At 42.9% G+C, this 25,753-nt stretch overlaps 1 protein-coding gene across 1 annotated transcript; it reads right to left on the bottom strand.

The window, feature by feature from the left end:
- LOC149069170 (interferon regulatory factor 2-binding protein 2-like) lies at positions 1–25,156 on the bottom strand. Its single transcript, XM_089251285.1, has 3 exons — positions 24,079–25,156; positions 5,577–5,840; positions 1–5,487 (listed from the first exon to the last, which is right to left on the bottom strand). Exons 1-3 carry the CDS (start codon positions 24,905–24,907, stop codon positions 5,081–5,083), a joined length of 1,500 nt encoding a protein of 499 aa, XP_089107411.1. The 5' UTR covers positions 24,908–25,156; the 3' UTR covers positions 1–5,080.
- Between the last annotated feature and the right edge of the window lie 597 nt (positions 25,157–25,753).

Below are 25,753 nucleotides of genomic sequence, written 5' to 3'. Positions count from 1 at the left end.
TAACACATCAAAAGCCATTTTATTTACAAAATAATGCCACAGATAAAACACGATGGGTTATCATATAGTCTTGGTCGTTACCAATTTCCTTCTAAGAGTAAACTTTACAAGAGTGTCTCGGTAACATAATTTTTTTCCACAAAATGACTAATTCAGGGCCATATATCAGCTCATACAAATCATAATATACACGCAAACATACATAAAAAAACAATAACTCTGCAATAACACGCACACACACACATGTAATTTGGATGCAAAAAAAAAAGCATCGGGTGCGGAATTGCAAAGCAGAAACAAAGAAAAAAAATCCTTTCCCAATTCACTCGAAATAAAACAAAAGCTCGTTTCTTTTTAATGCCAATCGGCACAATGAAAAATGTTTCAAAACCATCTTGATTAAATACACACGCATATAACGAGTCACCAAATCATGCTTAAAACTTGTACAGAAATCCAAACTTATGAGGTTTTTTGAAACTGGAAATGATGCATGAAAGCGAGACAGATTGAACGAGATATTTATTCGTTAATTACCTCGATTTTAGGTTTTTATTACAGAATTTCTATACACAATCAGAAATTGTTAATATCAGTATATTTCCATAAAATTTTCAGATCTGCAATTTCGAGAAGAAAAAAAAGCTCGAGCTTCAAGCTCACCGTTCCACTGTTAAAATTCCTCTTAAAGAAAAAGCTCGGCATCACTTTTAAAACATTTTGAGCACCATACGAGTTCACACGAGTAGGGAGAAAGAGATACACGACATTTAAACATTTTATTAATCTTTTAATTTCCCATCCATGGATAAATGAAGAAAAAAAATCCCTATAATGATCGGGAGCTGAAATTCTTATCACGAGGTGGATTTTTTTAAGCCTTTTTTCAGTATTTGTGCGATTTGGGGGATGAATAATTGTGCGTTTCATTGATTTCATTTTCTCCGATAGATATTCAGGCTATATAATAACCCTTTTTTTCCCTATATATTTCCGCGCGTTATAACGTCAACAGACAGGCACTATTCACGACAAGCTCTAACAAGAATGGAAAAGCAAAAATACACACGTACGAAATTCAAAGTGAGCAACATTCATAAGATGGCAAATTTCACACACAAACATTTCTAAATTTAATATAGTACGAGTACGTTATAGCTTCGCTATTTAAAAAAAAGAAAAATTCAAAAATCGGCTGTCTAAACTGAAAAAACACCATAGAAAAAAAGCGGCTGGTGATCTCTTGACAACAACCACGAAACTACATTTTTAGCATGTTTTTAAATGGTCTAGTACAGTTGTACTACCTAACTACATACATCTGTACATAGCGACTATACACATCGATAAGTGTAAATAGTATGAAAGGAGCTTAAAAACAAACTACTACGGATAAATGTATCGCACCGAGATTTACATGAATGCTGTATTAAAAAGAAAATCTTGACCACAACGCAGTACATATTATCCCTTCTTGCTGCGGGCAAAACCATAAGTAAACAAGAAAGATCAAGCATCTATTGGGGGGGGGGGGTGTCTTTCCAATAAAAACTAGGGCTGATTCGAAAAACAGGAAGATAATAGCAAATCATTCATATTGTTTAAGTAAAAAAAAAAAAAAAAGAGTCTCTTGAAAACCCAACAGAGGGAAGTCTGTCCAGTGATGGTAATTTTCCCATAAATTTAAAATGAATGCACTGCCACCTATTTCAGGGGTGGCCAACTTCTCACTGTTGAAGGGCCAATGTAATGGTCAGCTGCAACATCATAAGCCACACCAGGGACAACATTAGTGTATAAGACGAGTGGCGCAGAGGTTACATGCTAGTCTTTCACTATGATCCCAACTTCGAGGTGCGAATGCAAGCCAATCTCTCCCGTTAAGAAGTCTCGCCCTATGGCCCAGAGAGCAACAGGCCTAACAATAAATCTTCAATAATTACACTTCACTCACAGTTTGAAAAATAGGAGGCAGATGGCAGCACTATAACAAGCATTACACAGGAACAAACTTCACATTAGGTTCACAACACGGACATGCACATTCCAACATGTACCAATTCGTCTAAAGTTCTGCAGGGGAATATAGACAAAGTGTATGGTTTAGTAGTTAGTCTTCTCAGAGCCGTCTTAAGAGCACCATGTGCCTCCAAGCCATGTGATTATTTTTGAGGCCCTTTACCTAAAGAATTCTCGAAAATTTCATCTAGTTCTTGTTTTTGTGAGGCCTGGGTAGGTCCATTGGTGTTAAGACAGCACGGAGTCTTCCACTATGAAGGTTACCATCAAGGTCCATGGGTTCGAATCCAGGCAAAGGAACATTAGAAACACGTTCTTTACCTACAGAGCCTGGGGCAACCACCGATAGATGGTCCCTTCATTTCCCACTGGTTGTATGGTGGTATATGGCCGGAGTTGGTGTGCGGTAAAGTAGTGTATAAGCCATACCAGTAAAATCGCCCAGAAAACTCACAGATTTGTGTCCGCCATAAATAATATGGTGAAGAACAGATAAAATTTAGTGATTAAAATTTTACCCTGGACTCCACCATCATGAAAAAATGTTGTAAGTGGGAAAGCGCTTTAAACAGGAAATTTTAGTGAGAATCAGAGTCGTACCAAGCAGGAGAAATGCAAGAAACGGGATCAACTGCAGTTAAACAATTTCATCATCTATAAATTAACAAAAAATAAAAAAAATATCAGCATTTTTCTACGAAATGTTTCCAAATAATCTTGAATTAGAGCCAAATTTATGTATATACCAAACAGGACTTGACATAAAGGATAGACTACTTTAAAAGTTCGGCAGAGCAGGGTAAATGCCCGAAATGGGAAAAAAACTGTGGGGCAGCAATGGTTTCTGAGCTCCAACAATCACTTTCAAAATTTTTACCGTGGTTCTATAATGCATTTCAGACATGCATATACCGTTACAACTGTTTGTCACTTTTTTTAATGCTGCCAGTAATTGAAGAAAACCCGAGCAGTGCCGGGGCAATATAACTAGTCATCTATAAATGAACAACAAAAATTATCGGCAGTTTTCTAGACTGAGCTAGATTTAAATTTTCAAGTTTAAAAAAATTAGTTTTTCTTATTTTCGAAAATTGCACTGCTCATTCGTAAATAACAGATATTTCAACACAGTATGCTTTTTTCGCTCTAATTTGAGATTATTTGGAAACATTTCTAACCTTTTTTTTAACTGGTGAATTCTAATCTAGCTCAATAAACAATCACCCGCTCAAAAATTGCACCGACATCATTCGCACCTATCTGTGATTTTTGTTGTTTCCGAGTCACGTTTTCCCGGTTCCGAAAGGCCCTATCCTAAGGTGCGAGGGAAAGAGTCTTCAACAAACGGAAAAATTTTGAAATACACGTCATGAATAAATGTAGTGAGAAAATTAACTGGCCAATACGTGAGCACTTTATAAAAATTAGTTGTGACGACACAGTACAAATCGTAGAAGACTTAAGCAGGGTTTAGCCATCTTTGGTGTCAAGTTAAAGAGGTTTCCTCCCACATTGAATTTAGTATTGTTGCAACCATGGGAATAATTAATGTCTAGTTACCAAGGTAGACGATTTACCCATGTGTTCGAGTTATCAAGGTGCTACTTTACTTCATAGTTTCATCTGATATCACCTAATGATACCAATGTCCGCCGTTGATGCCAGAGAAGCGTCAAGTTCATGCTCAAAATCGCAATGGCCAGATGGCCAGGGTAATTCCTATATTTATCGAACAACAGCCACTAAAAAAATCTAATCAGCTAGTTAAGTTTAGGGTCAAGATAGAATCTGCAATGATGCCAAATACCCAATATTTCGGACAAAAATTCATAAGCCATTCAATTCACAAACCCTACAGTATGCTTTTACTCATTACGGACCCAGGTTAATCCGTGTTTTAGGGACCCTTCCCCCCCAAAAAAAATTGCTGTCATTCAATTCTAAGCGACATCACAGAATCAGCAAATGATTCTAAACCATTTTTTGTATGAATCAATTACAAATCATTATCAGGGTGGGGGGCAACAAACACATTAGCTTCATAAAAGCATCCATGAAATGACTAAATTTTTTATAGGGCAAAATATCGCTCAAGAACACACTGCTCTCGAGTACAAGATGCAAATCAGCGGGGAAAAAACAATCAAAAATATATACAATCGCATCAACATACTAATGTAAAGTACATTACATTCTATGTCACGAATACCTACAGCCACCAAGAAGTATATAGATATACACGAGTCAGAACTTGGAAAAACGTTACTTATGGAAGCACACGCACAAATACAGAAGCATCGATTAAAACATGAGTATAAAAAAAACCTCATCTATGAATATGTATCGCACACATATTATATATCGAGGCGCAAAAAAAAAAAAAAAAAAAGATTTCTAACCACGATAAAGTGATAAGTTTAAGAGATCAGCTCACACCGAATAACAGCAACAACACTATAACCCCAGAATATAACCGAAAAAAAATCAAATACAACTATTTCGAAACGTGGAATTTGGCTTCGCTTCAGAAAGACTAAAGCAGAAAACAAAAACATATGCACGACACAGTTAATATCGAGTAAAAGATCACGAAACGCCACACAAAGAGGAACCAATACTAATATTACAAGTGTATAATATATATATATCTAAAGGGGGTACATACACATTATCGTTATGTATATATTTATATATAATAATTCAAGCAATAAAACAAGCACGCTCGCTAGTGTCTCGGATCACTCTACCCTCGACGAGTACCAATAAAATGCAAGCATTATATTCACAAGTTTTCAAGCTATGGCGACCATTATAAAAAAACCCAACAACTTTTTTTTTCGCCAACCTCGGTTCGTAAGATTACGAGAGGCTCGTGCGTGAATTCCGCTCAAGCAACCTTCTCCTCTCCATTGGCTGAGAGCCAATACAAAATATTACACGGCATGGTGTTAATTAAGGGATGAAACCTTTTTTATGCGTGTGTGACGACGACGGGAGAAAAAAAAACATTCACCGCATCTTAAATTCATTATCTCATTTTTTTCCCGAATATTTCTCAGATTTATGTCTCTCGTTCCTTTTTGATTTTGAGCTCTTCGCCTCCCAGTATAGTGGCTATCTCGTTCTGCATGAATGCCCATGGGACAGACGATCCGGCAAGTGGACATTTCTCACCACTCGGACAGTAGACTTCGTTCCCGTTGGCGGCTCCCTGATTCTTGATACTGTCCCTAGAACACGGGAAGCAGAACTTGTGGCGAGGTATGGATGGGCACTGCACGAAATGAGTGTCCTCCAGGCGCTCGTTGCAGATGGTGCATTTCAGTGGCGGTGCGGAAGGATTCGGGTCGCCTGGGGTTGTCGTGCTGGTGGCAGCAGTTGTGGTGGTGGTAGTGGTGCTGACGTTTTCCACTTCTGTACCGGCAACGGATCCGACACTCAGACGACCAGTAGAATTTTTCTTGACACCTGTGCAATAAAAGTTAAAACAGTCAATGATTCTGTCCTTGAAACAAATATCATAAAGTCGAACAAAAATTATGAAGAATATCCATTACCAGATGGGGCTGAATTAGGAGAATGACGAGTAGCAGATCCAGGACGACTCTGTCCAGTGGAAGAGCCATCCGTGCCGGTGCTCACTCCGTTCCTCGGCGAACCTGGAGGTAAGTTATCGGCAACAGACATGAGAGCGGCCATTGGTGAGGGGCCATTCTGCTGGACAGTTATCGCAGTGGACGTCTCCGCCGACGTCAGTGCCAGGTTGGTCATCGGTACCGTGCTCGCTCCAGTAGTTGCAACAGCACTCACGGCGCTGAAACCTGTTGAGTTATCAAATCAGATTTTAATAGTGGTTCTGCTATTAGAAAAAAAACTCATATTCATAACCCGAGAATGGATGGGCTCAAAATAATAGCTCAAAATAATTTTCCTATCAGAAAAATTTTAATAATTCTCAATTATTTGATAATTTAATTATTTAATAGAGTTGATTTTAACATCAGCTCTATGGCATGCTGTTCGGGCCAGAGGACCAGCTCATAAAATCATAACTAGGATAGGGCAAACGGGACACTGCCCCTGGGCTGAATGGAGGTCCCACAAAAGTTTACATTTGTTTTACATAAAATAACTCTTTCAAGAGGGGCCCCAAGGAAAAGTTTGCCTTGGAGCCTCCCAGAGAAGGCACACTATGGCCCTGTGTGTGTGTTATACACCCTCTCAATATAACGTTTCTCTCAGTTATAAGATGATTTTATGCGCTCCCACTCAAAGAAGATATAAGTAAACTAGCTATAATACCCGGTGCTGCCCGGGTTCTTTCTGTATCAGGGTCGTCTCAAGAGCATCATGGGACCCCCAGGAAATTTTATCCAAGGCTCCTTATCTGACTGTAAATGCCTACTTACCAATTCACATGCATGCTTGATCTTTAAAATCCTAATCAGATCTAATCATCATGGTATATATTATAGCATAAAAGTGAGAAAATGACTGAAAGGGGCAGGAGGAGAAAGGATGACCGAATCTATTGTTCTAGAACTTTGGTCTCCCTTGCAACGAAATTTCTGGCTATGGGACGGGAGTGAACTTTAACTCTTCAAAATTGTATTTTTGGGTAATACTAGTTGCATTCCCTGCATCTCCGCCCAGGGCTGTTGTAAGAGTATCATGGGCCCCCGGGCCGAGTGGTTTTTCAGAGGGCCTACCTGGTAAATCCTAGAAAATTTCAATTGGATCTCATTTTTGTGAGGCCACTCTTCTCTTGAGGCCGTGCCAGAGTGGGCCCATGCGTTAAGATGGCACTGTCTCCGCCCCCACCAAAAAGGCATAAATAATGGAAAGGGAATAATAAATAAAAGGCATAAGAATTGATCTGAAAATATTGAAATCTTTCATATAGGGACTAAGAACGATTCTAAATAATTTGGAGGCCTGGTCTGACTGGAGTGTGTAGGCCTTAAAATCTTATGAAGATCTTTCTTGTCGAGTCATCCTTGAATATAATGCTTTCAAAATTTGGTCACTAAATCACGGGAGCCCTTCATCACAATTTTTTTCCACTTAGTTCTTGAATATTAATTTAAAATCTGGAAAACACTACTTCACCAAACACCAACTCTGGCCATATCGTTATACTGCAATTTACTGCCATTAGTGAGATGGGTTGGAAGTGAAGGCGCTGTCTATCAATGGTCGCCTCGAGTTCGTTAGGGAAAATATCTTATCGATATCCTCCCTTGGGTTCAAACCCAGGACCCTGACAACAATCTTCACGATGGTAGACGAGCATCTTACCACCATGCCACTCGGGCACTCTGGAAAACAAACATTAGCACTTTTTCCCCCAGAGGGGCTCTTATAAGGGAGAGTTTATTACATCGATAGTAGCCTGGGTCAGCAATATCCTCAGAAACATCTATCGGGACCTGACTGCAAATTCAATGTGGGCCGCCATGTTTATTGACACAAAGGTTCAGACGCCTTGATCAGCAATAAAAAAAAATATCCATGTAATGAATTTGCTGCCATCTGTGGTTCAGAAATAGTACTAGTTGATTCTTTTTTTTAATTACAGACGGCAGCACAAATTTTTTTGTTTGTTATCCATTAATGATTTTTTCAAATTGCTGGACAGATGGCAAGAACTGTAGTATATATATATTTCGGCAATGTGACTTCAAATCTCTCATTAGTACTGGCTGACCATATTTTCCCGGGGGAAACATACAGAAATTTGGGATCTCAAATACGGGGAAACAACCAATTGTTATCAAGAATGATGTCAAACATGAACAAAACCGATAATTAAGATAGAGATATTTTAAAAAAAAATGTAAAAGTGAGAAATGAAGCATTCGGGCGGGGGTACACAGGGTATGGAAAAAAAGATGGTTAAAAAATGGTAAAAAACGGTTTTTTAAAATTTAAATCGGATAGTTTTTGATTTAAATCAGGTTGTTGATTTAAAATTAACTGAGACCGCTTATTAATTAAAACAAATCTTGTTTATCATTAAGAATACAGTCAAACCTCGTTAATGCGTCACTCTTGGGAGAGCAAAAACATGACTTGGTAAGCGGAGACTCGTTAAAAGGAGTAAGCCATAGTTGTGCCAATTCCTGCCTGAGGACAATTGGGACTTCTAAAAAGTGGCCCGGTAAGCGGAGTGACGTGTTAACCGGGTGACGCACTAACGAGGTTTGACTGTACATATTTTCACATCACCTAACTGCTTTTTTCTCCGAATCGCTGAAATTTAATTAAGCATTAATGAACTACAAACGAATTACAAGCAAAAAATACGAACACCAAAAATCTGTTTATGGAACATGAAAGGTTTTTGAGCCCAAATTAACTTCATGGATTAACATTTCTCTCGTAGAGAAAAGTGTTTTCATTCATGAGCACCCCTCCCCGCCCCCATTAAAGTGAATGAGTTGTGGCATCTCAGTATCACACATACGGTGAGAAATCTCAATTTCACTCAATGCAAAACCAAAAGGGCCATTCAGAATCAACTAAATAAAACAAATTATATTGACAAGATTGTTTCTTGCGATATTTAATGGACGTGTTTTCGACTTGCATAATGTTGCTTAATAGTCTTATACATATCTTTATTCTTTCACAGATTTAATGGGTTTTGGTAAAAAAAAAATTTTAATACGAAAAGTCAACGATATTTTAGTACGTCTAGCAATTACAGCACAAAATTCGAGTCTTTATACAAAAAAAAAAAAAGATCCTCTGTTTTTTTAATCAGGGGCACCCTAGTGCCACATTGTAATGCACTGAAAATACTTAGTGCACAGTTTAGCTAAGTTCACCTCCCTACATTTCTCTGCAATTTTTTTTCCATGCACAAAATCTAGAAATAGAGTAGCTTTCTCTCTGCACTGTATCCAGGGGTTAAGTCCGATTCTATATTTACCCACCTAAGATCTTCTATACTTCTTTTAATCGCGAACTTTACCCATATCAGTAACATGCATTCCATACCGGGGGTTACTTTCACTTCAATATCATTGAAGTTATGTGTAAAAGAAAAAAAATAATTACATTTTTTGATTTAAATCAATGATTAAAAAAAAATCAAGTGCCATACCCTGCAGGGGCGTACTCAAGATCGACCAGTGGTGCGGGGGCCACACTGGGTTCGGACTTGACGTATTTCTTCCAGAGAATACTCAATTACTAACCTTTTCAAACAGTTTTACAAATGATGAAATTGGTCAAGACACCATATAAAAGGTATTTTCTTTCGATGTTACAATGATGTCTGGGAAATATTTTCAATTTTTCATTGTCTTGGAGGAATGGCACGCCCCCTCCCAGTATCCCTCTGCTCTTAGGCGTAGGCGGGCTTCAAGGTGTGGGGGAAGGGAGGAACGATTATGTTAATAGTACATATACGTAGGGAAGGAATTGACCTCCCCCTTCCCTAAATGCGTCCATGCATGGCTACCCGTCCCAGAAGAGAGACTCGGTGCGTAAATTATCATGGACGGGGTTCCTTCGTTTCACAGGCGTAGAGCCAGGGTGATGTGTCTACGGGGAAAAGGTACATTGCACATTAATGGCCATCAACATCCCGCATTTTACGGGGCAAGTACATTTTCTATATAGCATGATAGCATGGATTTCTTGAGGGTGCGCCCGTCGCGGTACCAATATATTATATACATATTACAAATATATATTTCTCAAAGTTCTCGGTTTTTCGCCAGCATTTTCACAATTATGGCACGTATACAGTCGATCCCTCTTATAACGTTTTCCCCGTTGAGTAAGACTCATTTTCGTGGTCTCAACTCAAAGTAATTCTCATTAGGATTTCCCGTTTAAAGCGATTTCCCCGCTTACAACATTTTTCTTTTCATGACGGTTTTCCCATAGAGGTTTCTCAGCAACATATTAGATTACTAGTACAACAAATAAGAGTGGGGATTCTTTCCCACTATTTGGTCCTGAGGTTTCTCACCACTGTCAGGTTATTTGTCAAAGCTACGTTACACTTTTTTACTACTTCTAGTGCTTCTATAAGGTACTTTATATAACTAGAAGATTAAGTTGATATCCGTAAGATGTTCCTACTTCGAACTCTTTTCTATAGTTACGATTTTTTTCTATATAATTATTCTACCTCTCTTATTCTGATATCACTCAGAAAAGACTCTTTTCTATATCAACCTCTCAGGCCAGCATTACACCATAAAAGTTTCAGAAAAGATCTTTTATAAAACTTGAAAATGTAACCAATAAGGATATCCATCACATTCGAGTGAAATGTAACCGATAGGATTATTAGTTGTTTTGTAAAAGATCTCTTGTGAAACTTTTATAGTGTAATCCCGGCCTACGAGCTAAAACAGTTTTAGCTCGAGCCTCCATGATAACGAGATCTGGTGATATGCTTTTCAAAAATTTGTGTGTAAATTGGCACTCGTTCACCCACCCCTTTTTCACCGCAGGAAGTTATAATCTTGGCTAAGGAAGGGGGGTAGAGACAGGACTCTTGGGCCGAGGCGACCCGTGAGGAGGGGCCGCGAAAAAGGTCCCACACGGGCAGATATTTTTTCTCGAAGGGGCAGCAAAAGTAGATATTATAAATTACCGTTATGGTAATGAGTTATTGACTATAAACAATATGTTATTGAAATGACTTTCATCCTTGATGAAGTAAAAGTTTAAGCGAGCTCCGTCGAAAAAAATTGGACATTAATGTCAACCTTACAATGAATTATGGGTGGAAAAATTAAAAAAAAAGCAGCCAAAGAGATTGAAGCGAGCGCATCAACCGATATCTTCCTCACAAGCGTGTTGCAATCATACTCATAGCATATAAAACACAGATATTTTATCAACGAGTTCTAGACCAGAGTTTGACGATAGGGTCACACGTTTAAACGCGTGATTCACAATCAACGTGAGGTCATGAGAAATGAAATATAAACAGCCGGTTTTCCCAAGTTCCTCACGAACTGCTCCAAGATATATATATATATATATATATATATATTTTCATTGTAAGCTTGCGTAAAATCATTACGAAACTGAACCTCCACATCCAATCGTTATCGGCCTTCACCAGATGAACGAACGGTCCGCACGTAATCTTCCAAACAATAAAAGAGTCAGGCGCGGATCTAGAGGGAGGGGCGATTTATTGTTTAGGTTCGTTGAATTGTCCCGTTTTTTACGGGACAAACGTTTTCCTCAGTTTTGGCTCGAGAGGGGTGATTGCCCATCGTCTCCCCCCACCCCCCAGCTGGATCTGCGCATAAACCGAGGCAGACTTCAGTTGCGAATAAAGCAGCCTAGGCAGGTATTTTCAGCTATGAATAGAGCCGAGACGAGATTTCCAGCTACAAATGAAGCTAAAGCGAACATCTTCAGCTGCGAATGGAGCTGAGGCTGATACCTTTAGGGCCGTTGAATCAGTCCCGTATTTTAAGGGGCAGGTAAATTTTTTCCTTCTTGGAAGGGGAAATCGTCCCCCTCTGGATCCGCGCATGGAAAGAGCATTACCAGCTACGTAAAGCAGTGGGAAAAATAATTCCCAACATCAAATCGTTATTGGTATCCAACTGATGAACGAATTGCAGGCCCCAATGTTCCAAATGAAAAACAATTTTTACCAGCTAATAATGCACGAAGGGAAGAAAAAAAATCTCGATATACAGACGTTATCGGTATCCATCTAACGAACGAATGGTTCCCTTATAATTAGAGCCCGGAAATTTGGGCACTAAAAATGTTCGAAAAAGGCACTAAAAAGAGGCATTTATAATTTATTAAAGGGTCCAAAAACTAGCCGAAAAATTGGTTGCACTTAATCCGTCTATTGTTTCAATTAGTTATTATTATCCAAACTAAATTGATTTCAAGTCCAAACTAAAGTATTTGAGGTCCCTCAGGTCAATTCCAGGGCCGCCATTAACAGACGCGGCCCCCAAGAGAAAATGATCTGAGGGGCTCCTTTTCGAGTTGCGAATAATTCTTGTTTATTTGATGTATTATTTGGAACAATCACTACCGTTTCTATAGTTAAAACATAGCAATCTTGTTCTATTGTTGTAAAAAATTTATTTTTTCTATATTCCCACATATGCAGGACTTTTCCAAGCGCGGAGCCCTGTGTGGCCACATCTGTCGAACACCACCAACAGCTTTGGCGAATTTAATTGAATACCAAAAAATGCGTAAGTAAATAGCCATGGTTTGTAGTGCATTTATGGTGTAAAAAAAAACAAAATCAAAATAAGGGCCAACAGAGCCCTGTCTTCTCCTGCCCCACCTTGTGAGCCATGACGTCAACTGATGACTTCTTGGGACAGTCATCGGACAGCTACGCATACACAATGCAGTCCAGCCTGAGCGAGACACATGATGCATGTGGAGAAGCGAAAATTTCTAATTTTCCTCTGCTTTTCCAATATGGGCTGCGTTCACCTGAAACACCACAACACCATCCGTGGTCAAAGCAAACTCGTGGCAACACCAAGTTCCCTACCTCTCAGATCACTTATTCGCGTGTTTAAATGGGGCTGGAAGGGGGCGGGATTTCTGATGAACAGTAATACTCGAGTTGAATTTTTTTTAAGAAAGCACTTCTGTTTTCGTTCTCAAACATCCCAGCTTTGCATATTATGGACCCTGAAATGCATTAACAAACTTAAAACTATGTTAAAGTAGGCATTCATGGCAGAAAAAGTCAAAAAAGGCATTTTTACAGAAAAGCTTGAAAATAGGCAAAAAAAAAGGCATTTATAGCATTTTGCCTGAACTTCCGGGCTCTGCTTATGTTTCGACATCGTACTCAAACAAAAGAGGCAGTACCAGCTAATAACATACAGAAAAAAAAAAATCCCAATATCCAATCACCATCGTCATACACAGGATTTTCTGGGTAGGGGGGGACGAAGGACTGTCCTGCAAAATAACACTATAATCTCGGCTCAAGAAGGGAGGGGGCATAATTACAAAACTCCCACTTTTGCGTACGCCAATGGTTACCGGTATATCCGCCTTATGATGGTTTCTAGCAAAAGCAGCCCGTAATATAAGCTGTCCATTCGTTCATTAGGTGAATACCGATAATGATCGAATGTTGGAAATTTTTTTTTTTTCGTGCGTTACTAGCTGGCACTGACTAATTGGCATCCTAGTTAAACAAAAAAGCAAGCAGTACCAGCTAGTAACACGCGAAAAAAAAAATCCCAGTTTTTTGTTTAGCTAGGATACCGATTAGTCAGTACCAGCTAATAACGCTCGGGGAAAAAAAAATTCCAACATTCGATCATTATCGGTATCCACCTGATGAAAGAATGGCGAGTCCCATGCTATTCCGTGCTCCCAACCACACCGAAAAAACAAAACTAGTACCAGCTAGTAACGCGCTGAAAATACCGGAAAGGAGACATCCAACCCCAAGGGCAGCTGATCAAACACAAGCAGTACATCCACCAACAAAATAAATAAAAGAAAAATTGAATAATAAATGTCCAAGGGGAAACGAACTGCCGAGAGAGAGAGAGAGAGAGAGACTCCCCCTTCCCCGTCCCACATAATAATAAAAGACGAATACTTCACGAATGACGTCACAGCACTAGAGAACGCTGCATTTCTCCCCCCCCCCCTCCCTCGTCTTCGACCACGCGATACACGTACACACACCAACTCGCCAAAATTGGCTTTCTAACGCGAACTAACTCGCCAAGGTTAGCTCACGCGTTCACGACATGGCGAATACCGCTGTCTACACAAATAAATCACTCGGTTTTTTCTGGGAATAAAAAAAAAAGCACCCACCATCTAGTAAACACGAGAGAAGAGTGAAAACCCGTTTAGACTGGAATAAAACGAAGGCAGTTCTCAAACTGGAAATTCTAATTTATATAGTTTTCACCCAACAACAAACTTGACCATCACTGACCACCCCCTCCTCATTCAAAAATACTCCACTGATTTTACTTATTTTTTTTATTTACACTGACCTTTCGATGAACAAGGAAGCTTATTTTTTTTTTTTCGATTGCGCGTAGGAACAAGCATTCACCTCATCCAAGGAGAGAGTATCCGATCTTGTTGGTTCCAAGGAGAAATAACATTTTTCTCATCGCTAAAGCATGATTGTATATTCTCAATGCATAAAAAAAATAGCTTCTCCCCCCCACCTTTTCCTTAGGACAAGACCTGCACCTCCCCCACCCCCCAGGATTTTCCAAGGGACTCTTTACAGTAAATTTATATATGACATGAATGTCGCTCTCCACTTGTTAATACAAGATATACGGAAGACTGGATGTTGTGAAGATATTTAGTATTTGAGATGTTAATTTTTTAAGGAAGGAAAAAACTCATCTCTGCCTCTACCGGGAGTCGAACCCGGGTCCCTCGATTGCCGGACGAGTGCTCTGACCACTAAGCTACAGAGGAGATAGAGATTTTCCTTCGCTAGAGCGTATATATGCCGAACGGAACCGTGCAATGGATGGTGAAACCGATCAGCTAATAGCTCATGGACGACGAGCCACCAGAGGGCTATATATATGACATAAAAAATTAACATCTCAAATACTAAATATCTTCACAACATCCAGTCTTCCGTATATCTTGTATTAACAAGTGGAGAGCGACATTCATGTCATATATATAGCCCTCTGGTGGCTCGTCGTCCATGAGCTATTAGCTGATCGGTTTCACCGTCCATTGCACGGTTCCGTTCGGCATATATACGCTCTAGCGAAGGAAAATCTCTATCTCCTCTGTAGCTTAGTGGTCAGAGCACTCGTCCGGCAATCGAGGGACCCGGGTTCGACTCCCGGTAGAGGCAGAGATGAGTTTTTTCCTTCCTTAAAAAATTAACATCTCAAATACTAAATATCTTCACAACATCCAGTCTTCCGTATATCTTGTAGTAAATTTATAGTAAAAAACAAAGATTTTTATTCCGTTTCCCCAGGACCCAGTGTTATCCGAAAATTTTTGAAGAGTAATTTCACTCTTCTTCAAAATTATGGAGTATATTGAGGGGGTGTATATATATAAATTTTTTTTTCTCAGTGCAAAATAAATATTTAAAAAAAATTTATCAAAAACTTGAAAGGATTAATTGAGTGGTATTTTCACTCAACGAAATTTTGGAGGAGTAAAATTGAATTTGGACGCGTATTGACGAACACTTCGGGACTGAGCCCTGTTGGAAGTGCAATTGGGGGAATACTATATATCCCCATATTATAGTACATGATAATGTGTAATAATGTGTTCGGACCTTGATCCAGCTAAGAATGTTTAGATTTAGGGGGAGTGTTGATGGGACAAGTTTTTTAAACAATGCTAGCCTAAATAATGTTTACCAACAATGTTCCCTTACAATGCTACACCTCAAAACAATGTTTTTCCCATCAATGCTCCCCTAAAAAGTGTTTTCCCATCAATGCTACCTCAAACAATGCCTTCCCAACAATGCTACCTCAAACAATGCTTTCTCAACAATGCTCGTCTAAACAATGTATTCCTAACAATGCACCCCCCTCCCCCGAAACAATGTTGTGCAACAAATGCTCGCTCTGTTAATCAATCTTTTTCTAACAATGCCCCATTAAACGTTACCTCCCAACAATGCTCCACTAAATAATTTACTCGAGGGACCCCCCCCCCCCCCGTGATACATTGTGTTAGGACCCTGATCCCATCAACAAAACGATTTTAAACCAGTCGAAAAATAATCTACACCAGTTTCCTCAAAGTGGGCAATATCACCCGCTGGAGGCGGGGGGAAGATAGAAGAAAAGCAATGGGTGGGAATATATAGTACAAGTTCTTACGAGTTCACTCAAGTTAGGGGGCGATGAGAAAAAAAAAAAATCTTGAGGAAGGGGGGCGGCAGAGAACAAAAAAAGTTAAGAGAAATTTTAATCTTCACCAAATACGAGAAGCGCGCAACGCTGTTGCCATGGACGACTTCATTCAAGAAATGTCACCGTGTTAATATTATGCCAAGATCATCACGAACGTGATGAAGATGCGGTTGTCACTCTTTCCCCCCCCCCCGACAGACACCTAAAAATCTGAAATCCCCAAATCAATAATCGACCGATCTGTGCCAAGCGATCGACCATAAATTAATTCCGAAAAGGGGATCGGTCGATAAACGGCCAAGGATCAAGAAAACGGGGGGGGGGGGGGGAGAGAGGAAAGGGGTCAATGAATGTCTGGCGACGTGATTCGCATGATCCTCACATCCCTACACTAGTTTACAGTACAACAGCTCCACATAATAAATACAACAGTAAAAACGGAGATTCACACGAACGGTACATCCGCGAACACCGGCACAGCTCGATTGCAAATGAAAATCGAAAAATCGTAATAATCGAAAACGCCACATGCGAAGAAACAATAAACATCGCTTGACATTTCCCATCCCTTTTTTTTTCCCCCCCGCTGTATAAATGTCACCAGACGCTACCACCTTTCCCGGACACCCCTTCCTGCCACGCCCGCCAGCGAATACCGGGGAAGGAAGGCTAGGTGGAAGGGGGGAAGGAAAAAAAACAGCCGTCGACCGCCAAACCTAGCAACCTTAATACCAGTAGGAAAAGACGGAAAAAAAACAAGAAAAAAGGCGACGGCGCAGTTCCAGCAGTTCGATCGGGGGGGGGGGGGACGCCAAAAGGGAAAAAAACCAGCCCACTCCTCCACGGTCGCCCTACAAAGACACACACATACACAGCGAACGTGAGCACCGGCAGAATCCGCTGCTGCTGGAGGAGGAGGAGGGGATAAGGGGGAGCCCGAAGGAGTTCGAGGGAGGAGGAGGAGGAAAGCAAAGAGACGAAGATAGATAAGCTAAAGGTTGGCGCAGTGGGAGGGAGGGGAGAGAGGCGCACACACAAACACGCTATCTATTTTCTCCCTCGTTTCATACACGTACACCGTGCAGCAGCTTCTCGCCATGCGCCATCACGCAACACGGCGGTGGTGACGTCACGGTGTAGACGTAGTAGCGGTGCCGATGATGATGCTGATGGCGGCGGTGACCAACTACCCCATCCACGTGTACGACTGCTTTTTTCCCCCCACCATCCCTTTCCCTCCCCATCTCTCTGTAACACACACACACAGTTATCTCCAAAAGCGCTGTTTTCTTCATGGAACTGCCATCTCGGAGCGCCATGAAAAAGACATTTCTTTTTTTTTTGTTTTTCCTTTTCCCCTTCTTCCTTCAGGCCGCTGCCAAATAAACAAACATCACACAACAACTACATGCGTATGTATGTACATATGTGACAAGTGTTTCTTCTCTACGCATAGGCACTGTTGCCATCTGGATATGCTATGCATAATCGCCGATTTATTATATCAATGACTAACGCTCTTCTTTTTTTTTTCCCCTGTACACAGAAATAACCCATCAATGATCACGTTCATTGGACACACACACACACACACACAAGGGAGTGATAACGAATGTGACCATTGAAGCGTATTTAAACGGGGAGGCGAACAGGGCGGCGAATTTAAGAAATGCGTGGTCAAGAAAATTAACAGATTGGGGGAAAAGATGTGGCGAAATTTGTACAGCTCACCGACGGCATGAATCTGGTTCTGCCGAGAAGAAAGCGAGGAACCGGGTTCGTGAGTGACCAAAGGGAGTTGATCTAGAGCAGCGGTTCTCAACCGGTGCTCCGCGGAGCCCCGCTCGAGGAAAACAAACAGTAAAATTGAAAAAAATAGTTATAAATATTTTTAAATAATAAAAATAAATCAGTAATTTCGATGAATAAATAAAAAAATAGGCCTATGAGGGGCTCCGCCATAGAAATTAAAGCACAGGGGTGAGATATCTGGTCCCTGCGTGACGATGGAACGAGAGTGAAGAAAAGAATTCGAGATCTCTCCCCCCCCCCTTTCTATCGAGATTCTTGATTGGTAAACCCTGCCGGCTAGGATTTTTCTAAAGAGTGCAAACATTATTTTGCCATCCCCACCTCTTTAAAATTCAACGGTTTCCGCCACCCCTTAAATGTTACCGCCCGGAAAAGTCCGGCCCTCTCTCTTCTGCCACCTGAAAATGGAGCAAGTTCACCGCCTAAAAAAACTTGGAGGGCTAACTTGAGCCCTAATACAGTAAGACCTCGGTGTAACGTCGATCGATTTTTATGTCACCACGCCTACAATGTCAATGGTTTTAAAAAATGCCCTTCCTAGCATAGTTATCAAGTTGGACTTATTCGTTAGGTCACCCTGCTCCTGAAGCTACAGTCGAATCCCGTTATAACGAAAAAATCTCGAACACTTTCTAATCCCCAGATAAGTTTATATAAGAGCAATTCTAAAACCCGGAATTCCTTTATAACGAAACTCCGCTATAAAGGAACGATTTCTCCGGTCTCTTGGAATTCGTCTCGTTTTATAACGGGATTCGACTGTATTTCTATTCGGTCCCCAGAGTAAGACGCAATACCCAGGTCTGACCCATTGGCTCCCCACATCCTGCACCACCAAACCAGAATAATCCGTTTTGGGGACAGTGGGAGTCCAAGCGTGCCCGGGTGGCAAGATGCTCGTCTTCCAGTATGAAGGCTACCATTAAGGTCCATGGGTTCGAATCCGGGCATAGAACGTCAGAATCAAGTTCTTTACCTACCGAGCCTCCGGCCACCACCGATGGATGGAGTCAGCCCAGTACCTCCTTTAGGAGGTGCTGGTCAGCCCCACGTCTTGCAGGGACCACTACTGTAACGTAAATGAATATGGAAATCAATAACAAAATAACTTCAGAATTAAAAAATTTGAAATTATATAAACTAAAAAACTACTCAAAGAAATAATTTCAGGTCTTCACTAATTGGGGCCCTCACAAAAATGAGAACTAATTGAAGTTTTCGAGAATTTTCCAGGTAGGGCCTCAGAAAAACCAATTGGCCCTACGGGGGGGGGGCGCTGCTTTAACTCAAGTCAGCCACGGGGAGGGGCGGCAGCAACTTTAGATACTTTGCCAGCAGGTCCACCTCTCATTTTGGAGCCTTCGTGTAATGTAGAACAAGGGCTGGAGAATCGTTAAGTCTCGCCACAGAGAGCAACACGCCTATACAACGGTAAACTCTTCAATCATGATACTCCTCGCACATAGTTCGAAAAATAGGGAGCAGATGGCGGCACTATATAACAAGCATTACACAGAAACAAGGTTCACAGCACGGACACGCACATTCCAACACACGTGCCGATTCGTTAGAAGTTCCGCAGAGGAATGTGGACGAGGTGCGTGCGTGGTTTAGTAGGGATGGGATAATCGCGGGGAAAAAAAAATCATGGCGCCAGAACAATTTTTTTGGTCGCCAAAAAAAATTTCTACCCGAAGAAAGATCTCAAATAATGCTTTTGTTGACTTTTTCTGGGTATGGTGAACCTCCCTTTCATATAGGCAGATAATTCCAAACATTCGTGCTGCTCTCGGCCTGCACTGCTCGCCAGTATCAATATTTTCGGCGCCACGGCGACCTGGAGCCTGGTATTTCTCCAGCACTGGTGTAAAAGGAGCGGTTAACCACTTTACGTACAAGCATTTGGCAAGAAATTTGGATTATCTCTATTTGACGAATCGGCGATAAATCTGGTAACCTTGTTCTAACCTAACCACACGATAGAAAAAGGACGGGGGGGGGGAGGAAAGGAAAAAAAGATTATTAAAGGGAAGAAGAGTATAATACAGTTGATCCACTTATAACGTTTTCAAAAAAACCGTCATGAAAAAACGTTGTAAGCGGGAAAACGTTTTAAACAGGAAACCTTAATGAGAATTAGTTAGGGTTGAGGCCTCCAAAATAAATCGTACTAAGCGGTACAACGTTCTAATTGGGAACGTTATAAGCGGGATCGACTGTACATAAGGCAGATAAGAGTTATTTTTTAGAGTTCTCTTTCGCTCTTCCATGTACAAGAAAGGAGGGAAAAGGAAGAGCAACCTCCGCAGAGATAGGGTTACTGTAAAGCTTTCCGATGATGGAGAGGAAAGAAAACACAGAACTGGTTTGAATTTATTCTGCCGGTGTTTGGACGTAATATTACGCCGGTGATCGTAACGTGTATAACGGGTGAATTCGGCGCCTACTCTACAGTCCAGTGGCCGGGGCAACAGACCCGCATGCTCCCCCACTAGTTGCGGCCCTAGCCGCGGATTCTGCCGTTTCCCCATGAAATGTTTGGGGCGAAAACTTTGGAACAATCCATCTCTGAAAAATCACGGTTCGGCAACTCGAGGAACAAATTAGGCGCCGCCAAAAAAATTTCCTAGGAGCCAAGCTCGCGGAAAACTTCTTCGAGCTTTTCCCGGGACTTGGCCTTCTTTATGTTGGTGGTTAAATAAGCTTTTCTATCCGAAAATTTTAGGCGATAACGAATATTTTCCTCTTTTTTTTTCAGCCACTATGTCAGACGCGGATCCAAGACGATGTGACGGGAAAACTGAGTAAGTTTGCTTGATCGTCCCCTATTTTACGGGACAGAAAAATTTTCCCATATTATTCGGTTCTTGAAAGGGGCTGTCGTTTAACACTGACTTTCTTTGGATCCGCACCTTAATGAAGGCAGACATCTTCAGCTATACGAATGTAATGGGGGCACGTATGTGCAGCCTCGAATGGAGCGGAGGCAGACATCTTCAGCAGCAGCGAATGAAGCGGAGGCAGACATCTTCAGCAGCAGCGAATGAAGCCCAGACATATCTTCAGCTACAAAATGAGGTCGAGGTACACATCCTCAGCTTGGAATGGAGCAAATGCACACATCCTCAGCTGTGAATTAGAGCTTACGAGAAATATTCAGCTGTGAATTAGAGCTTACGAGAAACATTCAGATGTGAATTAGAGCTTACGAGAAATATTCAGCTGTGAATTAGAGCTTAGGAGAAACATCTTCAGCTACGAATGGAGCGAAGGCAGACATCTTCAGCTGCGAATGGAGCGAAGGCAGGCATCTTCAGCTGCGAATGGAGCGAAGGCAGGCATCTTCAGATGAGAATGGAGCGAAGGCAGGCATCTTCAGATGAGAATGGAGCGAAGGCAGGCATCTTCAGCTGAGAATGGAGCGAAGGCAGGCATCTTCACCTGTGAATTAGAGCTTAGGAGAAATATTCAGCTGCGAATGGAGCGAAGGCAGACATCTTCACCTGTGAATTAGAGCTTAGGAGAAATATTCAGCTGCGAATGGAGCGAAGGCAGACATTTTCAGCTACGAATGGAGCGAAGGCAGGCGGATCCAATGCGATGTGTCGAGAAACGACTAATTATGTAAGTGCATAATTCATCTCTAGGAAGGGGGGAGGCGCCCTCTCTGGATCCGCGCTTGCACCGTGGCACGACCCAGGATTTGTCTAGTCCTGGTGGAAACGGCACCACTAAACACTGGTAGTGAGGAAATGAAAAAATTGAATGAATTGATTGTGGGACGCTGTCATCCCACCCATTAATAAGCTACTGGTATTCAACGAATCGAAAAAAAATTAAGGCTCAATCGTTCGAAATTTACTTCCTAGCCTATAAGCAAGTCATTTTGAGAGGTACTCATTAAAAGAGTGAGGGGGTGTCTCCCCCTACCCTCCGCTTAAGGGGGGGGGAGCCGATTGGACCGTAAACATAAACAATTCCTTCCTCAACCGGAACTAGTAATCGAATCACTGATGGAGTCATTGTGTGATAGCTGTTCCTTTGATGTACGCGATAACCTCGGTGGCGCCTCTTCTACTCCGGCGCCCGAGGAGTGTTATGCTCCTACCCACAAGGCCATTCATCGATTTTCTTTATTCGAATACGTGTACAGTGTTTATCCGGGGCCAGATTTTGACCTTGGTGGGAACTTGGGCACAAAGCGGGAAAACATTACGGGCTCCTCCCCCCTCGATATGGAGGTTTAAAACATTTTTGGTTAATTAGCAAAGATATGTTTAAATCTTGGAGGAGAAGGGGGGGGGGGGTCATTTACGTGATAAACTTACGATACAGGGGCCCCGTGAAAAATCTAGCCGTGGGGGGAGGGGGGCCGATGAAAAAAAAAAGTCTTACTTGCCCATGTAGAAATCCGATTTATTTTCCATAAGAGCCCTTTTCTTGCAAGGGAAAGGGGGCACGTGCCCAGGGACGCCGACATAAAAAGAAGCTTTGGGGGTGGGCTCAAAGTTGCCAGTCGTGCCACATTATGCATCGGACGAGGAGAGTGCATTACATTGTTTTCTGAATCATGGGGAGGGGGGGATTCGAATCAAGGCTGTACGGGGGGGGAGGGGGCTTAAGGGTCTGGTCCTCTCCGAGATGGCAGAATCTATTGTCCTTTCACTTTGGTCTTCCCCTACCCTCCGGGAATGCAGGTTGTTTCTATCCCCCCTTCCCCGAACGAAATTCCTGGCTATGGGCCGGGCTCGAATATTCCGAACACCAGGTTCCGACGCCTATGCCCACGGCCCGAGAGAATCATTAAAAACGTATTTGCACACAATTGTCATACGAATGCCTAATGCCCCCCCCCCAAATAGCTCATGTTAGCCCAAGTCAAAAACTCGTGAAGAGAACGGGGGGGGGGGGCCCAGATTTTTTTTTTCTTTCGTCTACAGCCTGTGATTGGATGTTTGGGGAAGACGAAGTCCACATAGTAGTTTGATACGATGCTCGGGAGTCGCGTCGACGTATGGGCTCACCAATTAGATAAATAGATCCAAACTTTTGAGGAGCGAATGCGGGCCAATCTCCCCGTCATAGGCGGTGATAGACTTGGAAGTCTGGGGGGGGGGCACGATGATGATGGTGTCAATTCATATATGCATATATACATTAGATCAGTCAACTTCACCTTTGACGCTGGGCAATGCCCCCCCCCCCCGCGTATCTCCACCCATGCTCCCCGTTATAAACTCTCACAACAGAGAGCAACAGGCTTACAAACGGAACAAATTCAATCATTACACTTCTGTCAATTCAATTCAATCATTACACGCCCTACAACGGTACAATTATTCATTATACTTTATTCATATTTGGAACAATTGATGGCAGATGGCAGCACTACACATAACAAGCATTACGTTAGCTTCACAGCATTCCAGCGTGTACCAATTCGTTAGAAGTTCCGCAGAGGAATATTGACGAGATGCATGTCTGGTTTAGTAGTAGCAGGACATCTCCCTCCCCCCTCCCGGGCTGGTATATTTGGCACACCCCCAGACACTACATGCCCCCCTCCCCCACCTCCAAAGGGATTCACGGTGTGAAAAACAAACTGATGAGAATCGTCCCGTGCTGGAGGCCCTTTAACTTAAATTCCCTGTTGGAGCCCCATGTTTTTACCCTGCGCAAGGATGAGGAGGTCAAGACAAGATTCTATGACTCGTGAAACGTAGTGCTACCATGCTCCCTCTCAAGACTACTACTAAACCAGACATGCATCTCGTCCATATTCCTCTGCGGAACTTCTAACGAATTGGTACACGCTGAAATGTGTGTGTACTTGATGTGAATCAAACGTAAAGTTTGTTTCTGTGTGATGCTCGTTATGTGTAGCGTGCTGCCATCTGCAATTAATTTTTCAAACTACGAGTTCATTTCCTCAACTCACAGTGAGTGTAATGAACGAATAATTGTAACTTTGTAGGCCTGTTGTTATCTGCGGCGAGACTTTTAACGGGGACGTCGACTCTCATTCGCGCATAGAAGTTGGGAACCGCAGACAACCAACTTCAACCGACCACCACTGCGGCGACGGTGGGGTTTGAACCCGGATCCTCGCGGTGCGAGTCCGTCACTATGACCACTCGACCACTATAGCGGGGGGCCCCCTCCCAAGACTGCGTAGGCGTTACACAGCAACACTTTAATATGGGGGGGGGGCTTCTCCCCCTCGGGCCCTTAATATTCAAAACAATGAGTTGAGGGCATGGGCCGTGGAAAACAAAAATTTGAATCGTCCCGGGGCCCTGTCAGCCCAACCCTTGTGGGAGGGGGCCATGGTTGAGAGGGGGAGGGAAGGAGAAGAAAAATGTATCAAATATGAACTTACCAGACTTGATGCTTGCAGTGGCTTGATCGAACGAGAATACCCGTCCGATAGCGTGTTCTTTCTTGAGGCGTGCGTCGAAAGGTACACCCATGACCGCGGTGGGCAGGCTCTCGCCCCTCGACAGAGTCGGCCGGCCGTGGTCCTCCATCACCATGTGGCGCTTGGGTTCCGATCCTCCGTGGGCTCCTCCATCATCCTCTTCGCTGCTCTGCCTCTTGGCACCGGAACCCGACGACTGCCGGGTGGCAGTCAGCGCTATGTGAGGGGGCGGGAGTGCCGCCACCGCCGAGTGTGCCGAATTCCTCGGCAGGCTGGGGCTGCCCCGGTTCAGGGCGTCGGCAGCAGCCACGACGTCCGGGTGACCGTGCAGGGCCGCCGCAGCAGCAGCGGCCGCCGACAGCCTCTGGCCGTTGTACTCGAGCAGGGCGGCGCGTGCGGCCCTGCTGTCGTGTGCGTACCTGTCGGACACCGGCACGGGCGACCGGGACAGCGAAGCGGCTGCAGCGTGGGCCGTCGTCGGCAGGCCGTGGGGGGAGGCCAGGATGGCCTCCGCGGTGCCGTTGACCCCCTCGTGCGAGCCGGCCCCGCTCCTCGGGGCACCCGAAACACTCTTGTAGACTGTCGTCTGCTGCTGTCTCGAGTCCTGGAACCCGTGGGCCCTCTTCATCTGGCGAGCGTTCTCTATGACGATCTCGATCCTGTCGGCACCCTCGTAGTTGACGCATCCTCGACACACGGCCTCCGAGAAATCGTGCAGCATGGCCCAGGGCATCCTCGGTAGATCACACAGGTAGCAGTGCTGCCTCTGGCCCCGAGGTACGGTCGACATGTTTTCTTTTTTTCGCTTGAGGCCACGCAGAGCAGACGAGATCTTCGGGTCGCAATAATAAAGAAGGAAAAAAAGAAAATAAAAGAAGAAGGAAAAACACGCGCGCGCGATAAAATATACGAAATGCCACCGCGGTAAAAACGACCAAACTATGTAGTACCCGACTGACTACGAAACGAGAGGAAGATGACGATTATTACGCGCGCCCTTTTGCGCCGACGCCGGAACGCCACATTCCCGGGGAAAGGTAGGAAGAGAAGGAGAAACGGCATATCCAAATACGGAGGAGGGGTTGCCCGACGCGCAAATCCCCTACGTTTGTTTGTTTTTTTACACCAAACTTGGCGAGATATTATGGAATGCGAGCCAATGGTATATAGAGATCTAAGATTAAAAAAAAAATAGTGTGGGGAAAAAAAAAAAATTCGTTTATATATTCAAGAAGCCTGTTTGTGCCGCGGGAAATTTTATTTTGTGTTCAAAGTGTCCCCACCTTGTAACTCCAGGCGTTACGTAGAATCACTGACTAGTGATTCTCAAAGAGTGTGCCGCGGCACCGAGGGGTGTCGTTTTGTCTAGGACCGAGCAGGATGCGCTTGCTCTAATGCGGCTAGGACCGCCTGCTCTACTGCCGTCGACATCGTGAAATCATCGTAATCAAATACTCATGAAATATTGCACTGTGTAACTCAAGGATACTGACCAGTGATTCTTAAAGAGTGTGCAGCTGCTCTGAGGTGCATCATTTTGTCTAGAACCGAGGACACTGCCGTCGGCATCGTGAAATCATTGTCATCAAACACTCATGAAGGGTCCCACCCTGTAACTCCAGGACTACTGACTAGT

The sequence above is a fragment of the Pholcus phalangioides genome, unplaced genomic scaffold (genome assembly GCF_987345545.1).
Source record: "Pholcus phalangioides strain wild (caught in Gottingen) unplaced genomic scaffold, Ppha-v1.0 ptg000024l_1, whole genome shotgun sequence".
Classification (NCBI taxonomy): Eukaryota; Metazoa; Arthropoda; class Arachnida; order Araneae; family Pholcidae; genus Pholcus; species Pholcus phalangioides.
The sequence above is the reverse complement of the archived record's forward strand: the minus strand, read 5'-3'. Positions and strand labels throughout refer to the sequence as shown.

Coding starts and splice junctions, on each gene's coding strand:
- LOC149069170 (XM_089251285.1), bottom strand. CDS start 24,907: ATGTCGACCGTACCTCGGGGCCAGAGGCAGCACTGCTACCTGTGTGAT. Junction 5,841..24,078: donor CACTGCAAGCATCAAGTCTG/GTAAGTTCATAT, acceptor ATAACTCAACAG/GTTTCAGCGCCGTGAGTGCT. Junction 5,488..5,576: donor TCCTAATTCAGCCCCATCTG/GTAATGGATATT, acceptor TTTATTGCACAG/GTGTCAAGAAAAATTCTACT.